The sequence below is a fragment of the Triticum aestivum genome, chromosome 5A (genome assembly GCF_018294505.1).
Source record: "Triticum aestivum cultivar Chinese Spring chromosome 5A, IWGSC CS RefSeq v2.1, whole genome shotgun sequence".
Classification (NCBI taxonomy): domain Eukaryota; kingdom Viridiplantae; phylum Streptophyta; class Magnoliopsida; order Poales; family Poaceae; genus Triticum; species Triticum aestivum.
Window position 1 is genome coordinate 667,790,592 of NC_057806.1, and position 11,869 is coordinate 667,802,460.

At 50.3% G+C, this 11,869-nt stretch overlaps 2 protein-coding genes across 3 annotated transcripts; one reads left to right on the forward strand and one right to left on the reverse strand.

Annotated features, from left to right (window-relative positions):
• The first annotated feature begins 2,221 nt into the window (after positions 1-2,221).
• On the forward strand, positions 2,222-3,428 carry LOC123105820 (protein SRC2-like). Its single transcript, XM_044527976.1, has one exon. The coding sequence runs from the start codon at positions 2,293-2,295 to the stop codon at positions 3,115-3,117; it is 825 nt and encodes a 274-aa protein (XP_044383911.1). The 5' UTR covers positions 2,222-2,292; the 3' UTR covers positions 3,118-3,428.
• A 1,612-nt stretch (positions 3,429-5,040) lies between these two features.
• LOC123105821 (respiratory burst oxidase homolog protein B) lies at positions 5,041-11,571 on the reverse strand. Of its 2 annotated transcripts, XM_044527978.1 has the most exons (10): positions 11,382-11,561; positions 10,743-10,907; positions 10,486-10,642; positions 10,293-10,341; positions 9,812-9,925; positions 8,838-9,656; positions 8,517-8,728; positions 8,105-8,287; positions 6,663-7,174; positions 5,041-5,405 (listed from the first exon to the last, which is right to left on the reverse strand). In XM_044527978.1, exons 3-10 carry the CDS (start codon positions 10,638-10,640, stop codon positions 5,296-5,298), a joined length of 2,154 nt encoding a protein of 717 aa, XP_044383913.1. In that variant the 5' UTR covers positions 10,641-10,642; positions 10,743-10,907; positions 11,382-11,561; the 3' UTR covers positions 5,041-5,295. The 2 variants fall into 2 exon arrangements, with proteins under 2 accessions (XP_044383913.1, XP_044383912.1); XM_044527977.1 differs by having other exon boundaries at positions 10,743-11,571.
• Between the last annotated feature and the right edge of the window lie 298 nt (positions 11,572-11,869).

Consider the following 11,869-nt stretch of genomic DNA (forward strand, 5'->3'; position numbering starts at 1 on the left):
CTAAGTTTCCTTGTTGGACGCAGTTGGCACTTTTTCTTAGAGGGCTCACCATGTATTAGAGTGGAATAGGATATGTATAAGACATTTTTTTCCTTTTCATTTGGCTTGGCCACATATGTATAACCTTTAACTTCTGCCATGTTTTATCTTCTATATCTAAATAGGTAACCCTCTCAACACGCAAACATGACACCACAATGTGCAACATGCATGGGAAATGACCTACCACAGCATACATCCAATATATAGAAAAAACCACCTCAACATACAAACATCCACGAGAAATAACACACCACAACACACAACCATGCATAGAAAAACCACCTCGGCATACAAACATGCACGAGAACTCGCATTCTATTATGATATTTATATTAATAAATATTTTACAACTATACAACAAATCAAATACAATAAATAATATGTATTTTGAGTTTTAGTTCTCATTTTATTACTCAAGTATTTATGTTCCACACAGTCAAATCTCATTAAAATATATTGTAAAACATCTCCGCAACAATCTGCAAGGTATCATCTAGTATGTAAAAGAAGAACTCTAGCTGGTTCGTGTAAAAACATCTAGCATTATTTATTACCGATTATTTGAGGCTCAACTGAACGAGTCCCTTCATAATTTTAGGTTAGGGTTTTTAGTGTGTATAGAATATAATTTATGAGAGGAATGTATGAAGGGACAAAAAGTTGTATATCCATTTTTAAAAAGTGTATATGAAATAGATCTATCGTTTGTTATGGCGTATTGTTCAAGGAGCCTCCTAAGTTCCTATATAAAAAGAAGGGAGACTCCTAAGAAATTTTCTAGGGTCAGGTTTGTTGAATATGCATATAGGAGTAATACGTAAGTTACATAATAGGACCTCTTAAATTTTTTATCATTTGTGACCTGTCAAAAGATAATTTGTGGCTATGTAACTTATAGTATTCATTCACATATTGGCGTTTTGTCTTTACTAACAAATGGTCATATTCTTTTGAAAATTTGCAAGCCAACAGATAGATGGACTTGCGTTTTGAATTTTTATGTTCGTTTCTCTTCCAGTTTGGCGTACAAATCTCGTTCCAAGGAATCCAACTATTTGTCCGGGCTAACGCGATATGGAAGACCTGGACTCCTCTCTGTTGCAAAATACATGTTCACCTGGCTTGCTGTCCGGAAAGGGATTTGGACTGTTGACCGGCTTATCTGGAGAAACCTCCCACGTAATGGGAAGTGTGTGCTTTGCGTTTCCTTGCCACAGGGCGCGAATCGTCTTCTGGTGGGCTGTGTTGTTCTAGTTTTACATGTAATAGGGTCCTTACTTGGGTTGGCCTCGCGACGGTTTCACCTGCTATTGGCAGTGCTTTTGAGGGTTGGTGGGGTAATGATAGAAACAGAAACCCTCATGGACAACAAAAGAAATTGAACAACATTGTCATTTTGGTCGCTTGGTCTATCTGGAAAGAGTGCAACAACAGAGCCTCTGAAGAAAAGTTCGTCCATTTGAATCACTTGGTCGACAAAAAAATGATGCTCATATCTGGTATAGAGCTGGGGCTAAATGCCTCGTGCCCCTTTTTGATTAGGGTCCTTGTTTAGTGGTTTGTGAGCATGTTCTGTGCTAGGCTTCTAATTTATATTAAGTTGTATACTATATCTTGAGGACTTTGTAGCTCTTCTTCGATAATTCAAACCTGAGCTTGGGCACATCTCCACCCGGTGAATAGTAATTTTAAAAAATAGTAAAAAATACAAAAAATATATTTATCATTATTTTCGCATAGAAGATGCTCAAGTGCGAAAAAATTCAGGGTTAATGACATTCGAGGAGCCGTACACAAAAAAATCAGCTCCGAACATTGTGGGTTTTCAAAGATTCTTATAGGCCCAAATTTTGTTACTTTTGCCACGACCTCTTTGAATTTCCAAACATCTCCAAATTTTGCGTGCACATTGCGACAGTTCAGTTTTTCTAACATTTTTGCTATTCTTTTTACCGATTTTATTGTTGGAGCCTTAACATCTGTACAAAGTGGAGCACGGGAAGGGCCTGAGGTGCAAGACCAACGCTAGGCCACACAAAAAGACACTTCTAAAAGAGTCTCAAGCCACCAATTATCTAATCTATTCTTAGTTTCGATTTCAATGACAAATCCACACATAGCCACTCCCCTTTTAAGTAGTCACATCACGCCAATGTTCCAAGTTGAGGGGCCACTTTCAGAAAAAGTCCCTCCTCCTCCTCCTCCTAGCCCTACATCCCTCAACCATCTCGATTCCCGGCGACGTCGGCCATGTCATACCAGACCCTTGAGCTGACGTTGATCTCGGCGAGCGATCTTAAGAAGGTGTCATTCTTCTCTCGCATGCGCGTCTATGCCGTTGCCTCCATCTCCGGGGCCAACTCCTGGATGCCTACCCATGGCACCCAAGTCGACCACAACAATGGCCAAAATCCCACATGGAATGCCATGCTCCATTTGCCGATCCCTGCATGTGTTGATACTCGCGGGCTCGCCCTCCATGTGTTGCTACGCTCGGAGGCGCTCCTCTTCGGCCACCATGACGTTGGTGAAGTATTTGTGCCCCTTAATGATCTTTTGGCAGGCACAAATAACACTAATGACCCAAAGACCATGAGCTACCAAGTGCGGCGACCCTCGTCTGGCCGTGCCCACGGCGTTCTCTACTTGAGCTACAAGTTCACCGGCATCAAAGCTGCTTCCGCAAGCGCTACAGATAACAAACAAGGGCAGTATGTCAAGTACTCTGGGGGCTCTGAGGTGGCAATGCCCAAACCCATGGTGCCCGTCACCGCATACCCACCACCGCATGCCACATTTTCATACCCACCGGGTGTACCTTACGGTGCACCAAACGCAGTGTATCCACCACAGCCATATCCACCACCGTACATGTATAATACTGCTCCAGCACCGGCAACAATGTATGGGTATGCGCCAGCAACGACTATGGCTGCACCGGCAAGGCATGCGGGAGGGATGGGAATGGGCCTAGGCCTCGGGCTCCTCGGTGGCGTGGTTGGCGGGATGATGCTCGGTGACTTGGAGTCTGATGCCGCCTACGACGCTGGGTTCAATGATGGGATGAGTTTTTAGTTCTCGAAATTCGGACTACGTATAAGGAGGATGTCCTTGCAAATCTGTAATGTGAATCGAAAATGAGTGAACAAAGTGAACTCATCATAATGTGCAAGCCTTTTTGTATCTTAATTACTTCGACTTGAAAGGCAGGGGGTTCCGGCGGCTGCAGGGAGAGGAGCGCAGGCGTGGCACGGGCGGAGGTTCGGCCGTGAGGGACGGGTGCTTGTGCTGCCCAGATCTGGCATCGCAAAGATGCCTCGGGTGGAGCTCGTGCGGATCTGGTGTGGCGCACGTCGAGGGCGCGCGGCTCAGAGGCCCGTGGTGGCGTGGAGGTGCTGCTTCAAGGTGCAGGTATGGTCGATCTGGTCTCCGACGGTCGTGAGAGCGCGCATCTGATGCATGCTTGGCTGCGGGCGGCAGCCATGGTGGTTGCAGTCTCGGGCGGTGCACCTCCTTTCATTGTTGGCATGGTGCTCAGCAGGGCACGGCGGTCCGCTGCGTCCGGTGGCTCAGCTCTTGGTGGCCTTTCATGGATCTGGAAGCTGGCTCTTGTGTTTGGTCGTCGATGCTCTCCGCGAGGTGCGGTTGGCTACGGCGGCAGCTCCTTCGTCGACGGGCTAGTGCGGTGGTGGTGGTTGGTGGGCTTGCCGGTGTCGGTGTCGGTGCGGGATGATGTGCGGTCGAGGTGGCGTGGGAGCTTGAATGAAGACCCTGTCTCGGCTTTGTGCCGTGGCGAGCGATGGCGGCGGTTGTGGCTGTCGTTGACCTTTCTGGAGGCATCGCTGCTTTGCTGCCACACCCGTAACGCACGGATCCGGCCATCTCGGCCTCTCCAGGGGAAACCCTTGATCTTATGATCGGACAATGGCGGCGCCTTGGTGTCGTTTTCCCCTCTTGAGGGCTTTGTCTCAGAGCTCAGCATCGGCAAGCGGGACTGGTGGTTTGCGGCGGTTGTGGGGTCCAGGCTTCTGCGGCAACAAAGACGGTGGGAGCGATATCGGCGACGTGGCAATGGTTGAGGTAGTCGGCTCTTCTCCGGCGTGTCCGCGGGATGTCCTCGATTTGTTTGCTGCTATGAAGTCGAAGCTGTTGCGGTGGGGTCCCGTGGTGTACAATGACTGGTTGCAGGTGGTCCTTTCGGCAATATCCTGTGGCACCAGTCGTGCCTAGTTTTGTCCTTTACTTTCTTCGTCAAAGTCGGAGCTGCGTTGTTTGGTCGCAGGTGGCTGTTTGGCGCGGATCTTCATTCATCTTCACTCGGCCTCTACAATGTGGTTGAGTCGACGATCGTCTATGACGAAGTCGGAGTCGTTTGCTCCGAGTTTAGGGATGGCGATGATGTCTCTAGGAGAGGAGTGATGACGATAGCGCATGCGTGCTATCTTGACGAGACCCTCTTTGGAGTGGTATGTGGGGGGTATCTTATTTGTGCCGCTTAGCGGTTGTGATGGTTTTTGCCCGGTTCTTCATAATTAACCGGGCAACCTGGTTTTTGGTTGGTTTTTTTTAATTAACTGAGCAACTCTTTTCTTCTTAATGAATGCAGGATAATTGCTATTTCAAAAAAAAAGGATTGCAGTTACTGTTAGGCCGATGGAACCACGCGAAAGTAGCCATAAATGTATACGCCCTTCGTCCATAGTTACACAACACTCTGTTTGGCTCTAATTTGGAAGAGCAAAACAGGCATTTCCTTGGAACTCTGAAGGGATTCCTGCTTCCAACATTTGCTCGCTGATTTGCAGAGCAATTAGCACAGAACTCCCTGAAGGAATTCCTGCTTCCAACATTCCCTCGCTGATTTGCAGAACAATTAGCACAAAATTCGCACTGCACTTCAGTTAGGCACGGAGATTGATTAAAACATTGGTCAGACTGTATACTAATCATGGATGTTGATTAAGAAAGTTGCAAATTTTGTGCATGCAACTTCCACACTGCTTAAGTGTATTGTTATTCTTCTAGGCAAAAGCTGACGAAATCTGATCAAACTTGTCATAATCAACCAATACCTACTTTGATCTAGTCCCTCTACTTTTCATAAGTACAAGGCTTGCTATGTACTAAATCAACACATTCAATATCTCCTTTGATCTAGTCGCTCTACTCATAGGAATAAGAACTTAATATGTACTGAATTAACACACTTTCCGCAAAAAGAACAACTTCTTGTGGCTGAGTTGCCTACAGAAGTTAAAAATTCTCCTTGTGGAACTCGAATTTCGTGTTTGTCTTTCTCGAGAAATCTTGCGCAAGGTCACGCAGCTCCTTTGTTAGCACCGGTGCACCGCAGTAGAATACTCCTGTGATATCCAAGAATCATAGAGTAAATGCTAATTCAGAAAAGTAATGCTATGTGTGTGCATATATAACAATGTTGATTGATCGATCATGTAATTCTTAGAGCAAGAAAAGAAAAATAACAGAGCCGGCTGCTCGCTCTATCACATTGATATGTCATCTATAGTCAATCTAATAGCACATCTCATTCTCTCACGAAGTTTCTCGAGACTCTGCTGCAGTGGTGCTGCAAATGCTATCTACAACCCATTTCTCTTCTCTATCCTCTCCTTTCTCCTCACCCTCAACACAAATACGATATGGCTACTCCTATAGCCTTCTTACCTAACCCTATTATGTTTGCTGTTAAATCCTAGCGGTAAAGGTTGAGGCGTTAAGATCATGCCTTGCCTAATATGACCAAGTTAGGTAAGGGAGAATATTTGAGGATGACTTTTGGCACCCAAGCTTGTCTACACCCGACATGAGCAGTAATTTTTTTAAAAAAAAACTGATTTTTTTTTACGCCGAAGATGCTCAAGTGCACTACAAGCATGCAAAATTTTATGGACAATTTGAATTTACTGTGCATCAGGGAGTAGATGAGCATGAGCTCATCGATGGATTGTAAGAATCTTATGTGTATATGCTACTGAGGTTAATTAATTTATGGTGAGGAATCTGAGATACCTCATGCATATATTAATTGATAGTTCTATCCAGACTTTAGACTGCTCAAAATTTCTTTAGTGGTTGCAGCCATCAGCAAGTAACAATGATCGGTTGGCACCTAACATGTGGCATACCTATCATTTTGCATACCACTCCCAAAATTTGGTTCTACAATGGAATGGTTTTATGTGCTCAGCATTTACTGTTGGGTGTAGCTATCAGCAAGCAACAGTAATTGGTTGGTTCAACCTTGGCTACTCCCTATCCATGCCAGTTCAAGTTGAACGCATACACCTTCGATCCTGACAAGGATCATGCATGTCCAACCCGGGTTTTGCATAGAAAGTTAGGCCATCGCTATACACTTAGGTTCAGTCTAGCACCAGGAAGTTCCTCTCACAGCGACCCACGGGAGGAGAAGTCGTACAAGCATAAAACAAATCGATATCGACTTTCACGGTCTCTTCGACCAAATTTCGACCATGCACGTGTGAAGAAACTACCGAGAAAGCATGAAACTTAACATGGTACTTCCCGAGCATGCTAGCTAGTTATGGTACCAACAATTTGAGTATGGACGTGTGAAACAAAGAGAGTTTGGTACTTACCGACACGCTGTTCACGGTGGTTGAGGGCGATACGCTTGTAGACGTTGCGCCAGTTTGGTCGGGCAAAATGGGTCTTGACACGGGTGCCGGAGACGATGTCGACGCCGTTCTTGGCATGGTTGAGGGACTGGAGCATGGCGATGAGCGCGGACCGGGCGTCCCCGTCCTCGTAGACACTAGTGCAGTAGTTATGGAGCTCGATGACACTCTTCTTGTCCGACTCAGCTATCTCGTCCATGACGCCGCGGAACCACTCGAAGGAGCCTTGCTCCCGCGTCACCCAGTAGAAGTAGGCGCGCCGGGTCCGGAACGACGAGGCCGACGTGCTCGCGTCCCCGGGGTTGCCGGACTCGACGTCGCCTTCGAACCGCTTCATGTTGTTGATGATGTCCTTGATGATGGAGATCATGGGCGTGGCCCCGATGCCCAGCCCCACGAGCAACACGATGTCGTATTGCTTGTAGTCCTGTGCCGGCGCGCCGTACGGCCCGTCGATCAGCACCTTTGGGAAGCTGCAACACAATCACATTTTGTAAGACTACTACATTAAGTTGCAGTGATTTTAATTTATTAGGACTGATTGACATGATCAAGACACCAATCACATGGGGAAACACATTGATATCAGATACTAGTAATGTTTAAGCAATGATTTAACAACCGGAAGGGAGAATGTTCTTATTCTATCTTCAACCGATGGCCGGCGACCCTCCACTGAACAAGTGGCCGGATGTGTTTCCACCTCCACCGGGAGGGCATTAGCAGTCACTTTCCCCAAGATAATGTTAGACATTGCCAGTCACTTGTCCACCCACCCGTCAGTTGCGCCATATCCTAGCCGAAACGGAATCGGCCATAATATGGCTGCTATATATGCACAACAATGACAAAGATCAAAACTCCACTCCTACGCAGAGACTTTGCCACTGACTCCGGTCTGGACTGTATGTGGATGTTTAACGCACTAGTAAGAAACAGTAGAAGCATCATAGTTTTATTATTGTTACATGTTATTAGTTATTAGGTCCTTGGTTAGTCAGTGCAAAATTTAAATTTCCTCCTCTGTTCCGAGCTCTTCTGACCGATTTTTTTAGAAAAAGGTAATGAAGAATTAAAAGTCAGAGGAGGCGGCTAACGAATAACGTCTCGTGCCAAAGACGCATAATACTAGAGTGCGTACAGATTTCTTCCAGAGGTTCAATTTCATATGTTTTGACTAGTATATTATATTTGTTGGAACAATCCGTACGGAGTGATGCTTTGACACATGTGTGTGTGGAAGCGTTCGTGGCCATCCACCACCACCTACCGCCGGACCACTACCGGAGAGGCAGAGGCCGGCCAGATTGGACCACGACCCGCACCGCACATAGAACAAAAATTCCGGCCGGAATCCGTTTCAACGGAGCAGAAGACGGAGCAGAAGAAACAAGGGGCCGTACCTCGGGTTGGACATGGCGCCGTCGCGGTCGTACTCGGCCCGGAGCAGGCCGCTCTTGCCCTCCGTGGGCGGCCGGCAGACCTTGGAGAAGACGTTCTTGAGCTCCCGGGTCCAGTCGCCCAGCGTCCGGATGTGCACGCTCACGTAGTCGTCCTGCGGCGCCGACGTGATGGAGAACGGGTGCCTGCACGTCCATCAATTCATTTTTTTTTGTTAATTAATAATTGTTCGTGCGTACCTTCATGATGATGGTCTAATATAATCTAATGATTAGAGTTGCTACATACTCCCTCCGTCCGCGAATAAGTGTACTTCTAGCTTTTATGTTAAGTCAAAGTTTTGAAATTTTGACCTAGGACAAAAGCTAGAAGTACACTTATTCGTGGACGGAGGGAGTAGTGAATTAGCAGTACCATTGGAAGGGCGAGACGGCGGCGCAGTTGACGAAGATGTACTGCCCGCTCTTGTACCGGAACCCCTGCGGCTTGGACAAGTGCAGCGACAGCACGTTGCCGGGGTACACCGCCACCTTGAGGATCTTCACCGGCCGCACGCTCGACCGCAGCGCCCGCGTCAGCCGCTCGCACGCGTACATCACCATCGGCACCGCCAGGTACATCCACGTCTGCACCAACATCACATTCATTTTGTTCACAGGCAGGTGTCATCTTTACAGTTCAAGGTGGAGCGAGCACTGATGCATGAGACTGGCCTAAAGATGGATGGATACGTACCGACTTCTTTTGCCACTTGTGTGTGAGGTAGAGGAAGTGGCCGTGGACGATGAGCAGCGCGTAGACGACGACGAAGAGGTGGTGCGAGTACCAGAAGGCGTTGAACCCGGTGAGCCGGTTGAGCGGCTTGGGGAGGCTGAGCCTGCCGCGGCGGAACCACGGCATGGCGAGCGTGAAGGCGATGGCCATGAGCAGCAGCATCACCAGCCCCGTCCACCCCTCCGTGCCCTTGACGAACCACCAGTAGTTGGGCGGCTGTTCCTTGCCGAAGAAGGGCTTCATGGGCTCGTACTCCTCCTCGGTGGCGTGCAGCAGGCGCGGGAAGTCGCACGTCAAATGGGAGATGATGTGCAGCCCGGCGCCGACCGAGATCCCCGCCGCGATCACCTTGTGGAAGTTGATGTTGTCGTCGAACGGCACGAACCGCCCCGCGGCGGTGCGGTTGCGGAACCACGTGATGGTGTTGCGGCACACGGGGAGCAGGATGAGCGCCATGTTGAACTTGAGCGTCTCGGCGCCGCCCTTGGCCACGCACACGCAGTAGCCCATCACCTTGAACACGGCGCGCTCCCGGTACTGCATGAACTTCCAGGTGAAGAGGCCCCCGCAGATGGAGAGCCACAGCAGGATCACCCAGCAGCGCCGCCAGTTGTCCTCCAGGAAGTAGCTGGCGCGGCGGTACCACCGCCGGAGCGGGTTGGGCTCCGCCGTGGGCCGGAGGTGCTGGCTCAGCATCTGGCTCAGGTTGCGGCTGTTGGTTGTCCCGATCCCCATCGACTGGCTCGGCGCCTGCAGCAGCAGCATCTCCAGATTGTACAGCTGCAGCAAATTGATTCATTGACAACATTCTAATTAGTTTCATGCAACACCGTTTGCAGCAAAACAGAGCAGCCGACCAATCTTGCACATACTACTACTACGAATCATGCATGCCATTAAACAAGAGAAGCACGGCATTGCCGATGTTTAATTACCTCGATGTAGCCGAGGTTGTTGGGGTCGAGCTCCTCCATGATGAGCCGGGCGTACTCCTCCGACTGCTCCGAGACCTTCTTCAGGTTGTTGGCCGCCGCGCTCAGCGTGATGATCTGCACGACAGATTACCAGAATAACCGTCAGTTACAAGGTCAATCGCCGGATATCAATTGCTCGTTACACGATTATATTCGAGATCACGAAAGAAATATTTGGCAGGTTCGGCAGGCCAGTGGGAGCTTGCAGGACAAGGACATGTCGAGGTCAGCATAACGTGTGGTGGTGGATGACATCGACGCCGACGTGCAATGGCAATCAGGCAAAGGAGAAAGTCGCAAGTACTAGTATTCAAGGACAGTCACTGATCGTCGAAAAATCGGTCATGGCAGCCAGAAGCTCTCTCTTTGACCGAACCCGAACCTGAACCTGAACGTGAACGGAGCAGTGAAATTGAGAGTGGTGGGAATGGATCTGACTAACCTCTTTGACCTCCTCCTCGGTGATCCTGCCGTCAGCGTCCTTGTCGACCCTGTTGGTTGATTAATTGGTTGCGTTAGTTCGTGGATTGATGGTTCATTTAGTCGGAATGATAATCAAGTATAGTTCTTATTAATGAGTGGTAGTAAGTACTCGTGGGATTAATCAGTGAAATTTGCTGGCAATAAATGCGTACATGTCGAAGAAGGTCTGCAGGCGGCTGTCGAAGCTGGTGTCGGAGATCTGGTCCCAGAACTCGAGCAGCTCCGCCTTGCTGATGCTGTCCCCGGTGATGTTCCGCCGCCTCGCCAGCGCGTCGAACAGCTCGCCGGCGAACGCCAGCTCCTTCATCCCTGCGAAAAATTTCGACAGTAATTAATCGACCACGAACGAACAAGGAGTAGCATAATTTTGATTGACGCGAGAGGAAGCAGTTGTGGGCGCGGTGATTACCGATGCACTTGCCGAACTTGGAGCGGTGGAGGAGGCCGTTCTCGGCGAGGTCGTCGAAGCGCTTCTCGACGGCGGGCCAGCCGGCGGAGCCGTCGGTGCGGCTGATGAACTTGAGGCCCTTGAGCGCGTGGGCCGCGGCGGACTTGGACTTGTCGACGCGGCCGGGGCCGGCCCCCCGGCGGTTGACGGAGGCGAGGCGCCGCAGCTCCTGCGAGACCTGCTTGATCCGCGTGGAGGCGGTGCGGAGCACGCCCTGGCCGTAGGAGGAGGAGCGCTTCTCCAGCGTCTGCGCCAGCAGCTTCACGTCCGAGTCCTCGCCGCCCGCCGCCGGCTTCACGCTGTGCACCGCCACCGAGTCGTCCCGCACGTCCAGGGTGATCTCCACGTAGTCGTCGTCGTCGTCGCCGCCGCCGTCGTTCCTGGCCCGCGGCGCCGGCGCCCCGTGCGGCGCCGTGAGGGGCGCGGACACGGACTCGGCGAAGCGCGCGCTCTTGCGCATGGCGGAGCGCTTGGCGCCCAGGGGCCCGCTGTGCGGCACGATCCTCTCGCCCGCCTCCACGATCTCCCCCGCCGCCCCGCCCCCGCCGCCCGCCCGGTTATGCATGGCCGCCCCGGCCGCCGGTCCTGGCTCGCGGCCGGTGGAGGAACTGGTTGGATAGGAGGCGTAGACGGTCGTGGATGAGGGAAGAGTTGGACGCGTCTGGTCTGGTCTGGTGGTGAGGTGATGACTGATGACACAGGAAGGAGAGACGGAGTATTTGTATTCGACTAGTCGTGCGGCGCGGCCGGCCGTCGTCTTTTCTCCTTTTTCTTTTCTCGATTGGTTGATTGATGATTCTTGGGAAAAATGGGGTGCGCGCTCCTTCCTCGCCTCTTCCTTGTTGCTTTTATGGGTGCTGCCTCTTGTTAATGCAGACGAAGTGATTGGTTTTATTAGCGGCGTGAGGTGGGGTTGGTGGCGCGTACGCGTGGAGAAGACCAGACAGAGACAGGGTAGGTGTGCTGCGGGATTGGACCGCAATGAGCAGCGGTCAACAGGCGGCTCCCCAATTCGCACACGAGTCTGGGTCAACACAGTTGACATGATCCGCTCTGGCTGTGCCTGTGCCTGTGATGAAGAGTGATCC

Coding starts and splice junctions, on each gene's coding strand:
- LOC123105820 (XM_044527976.1), top strand. CDS start 2,293: ATGTCATACCAGACCCTTGAGCTGACGTTGATCTCGGCGAGCGATCTT.
- LOC123105821 (XM_044527977.1), bottom strand. CDS start 11,346: ATGCATAACCGGGCGGGCGGCGGGGGCGGGGCGGCGGGGGAGATCGTG. Junction 10,342..10,485: donor CTGCAGACCTTCTTCGACAT/GTACGCATTTAT, acceptor ATCAACCAACAG/GGTCGACAAGGACGCTGACG. Junction 8,288..8,516: donor GCCGTCTCGCCCTTCCAATG/GTACTGCTAATT, acceptor ATGGACGTGCAG/GCACCCGTTCTCCATCACGT.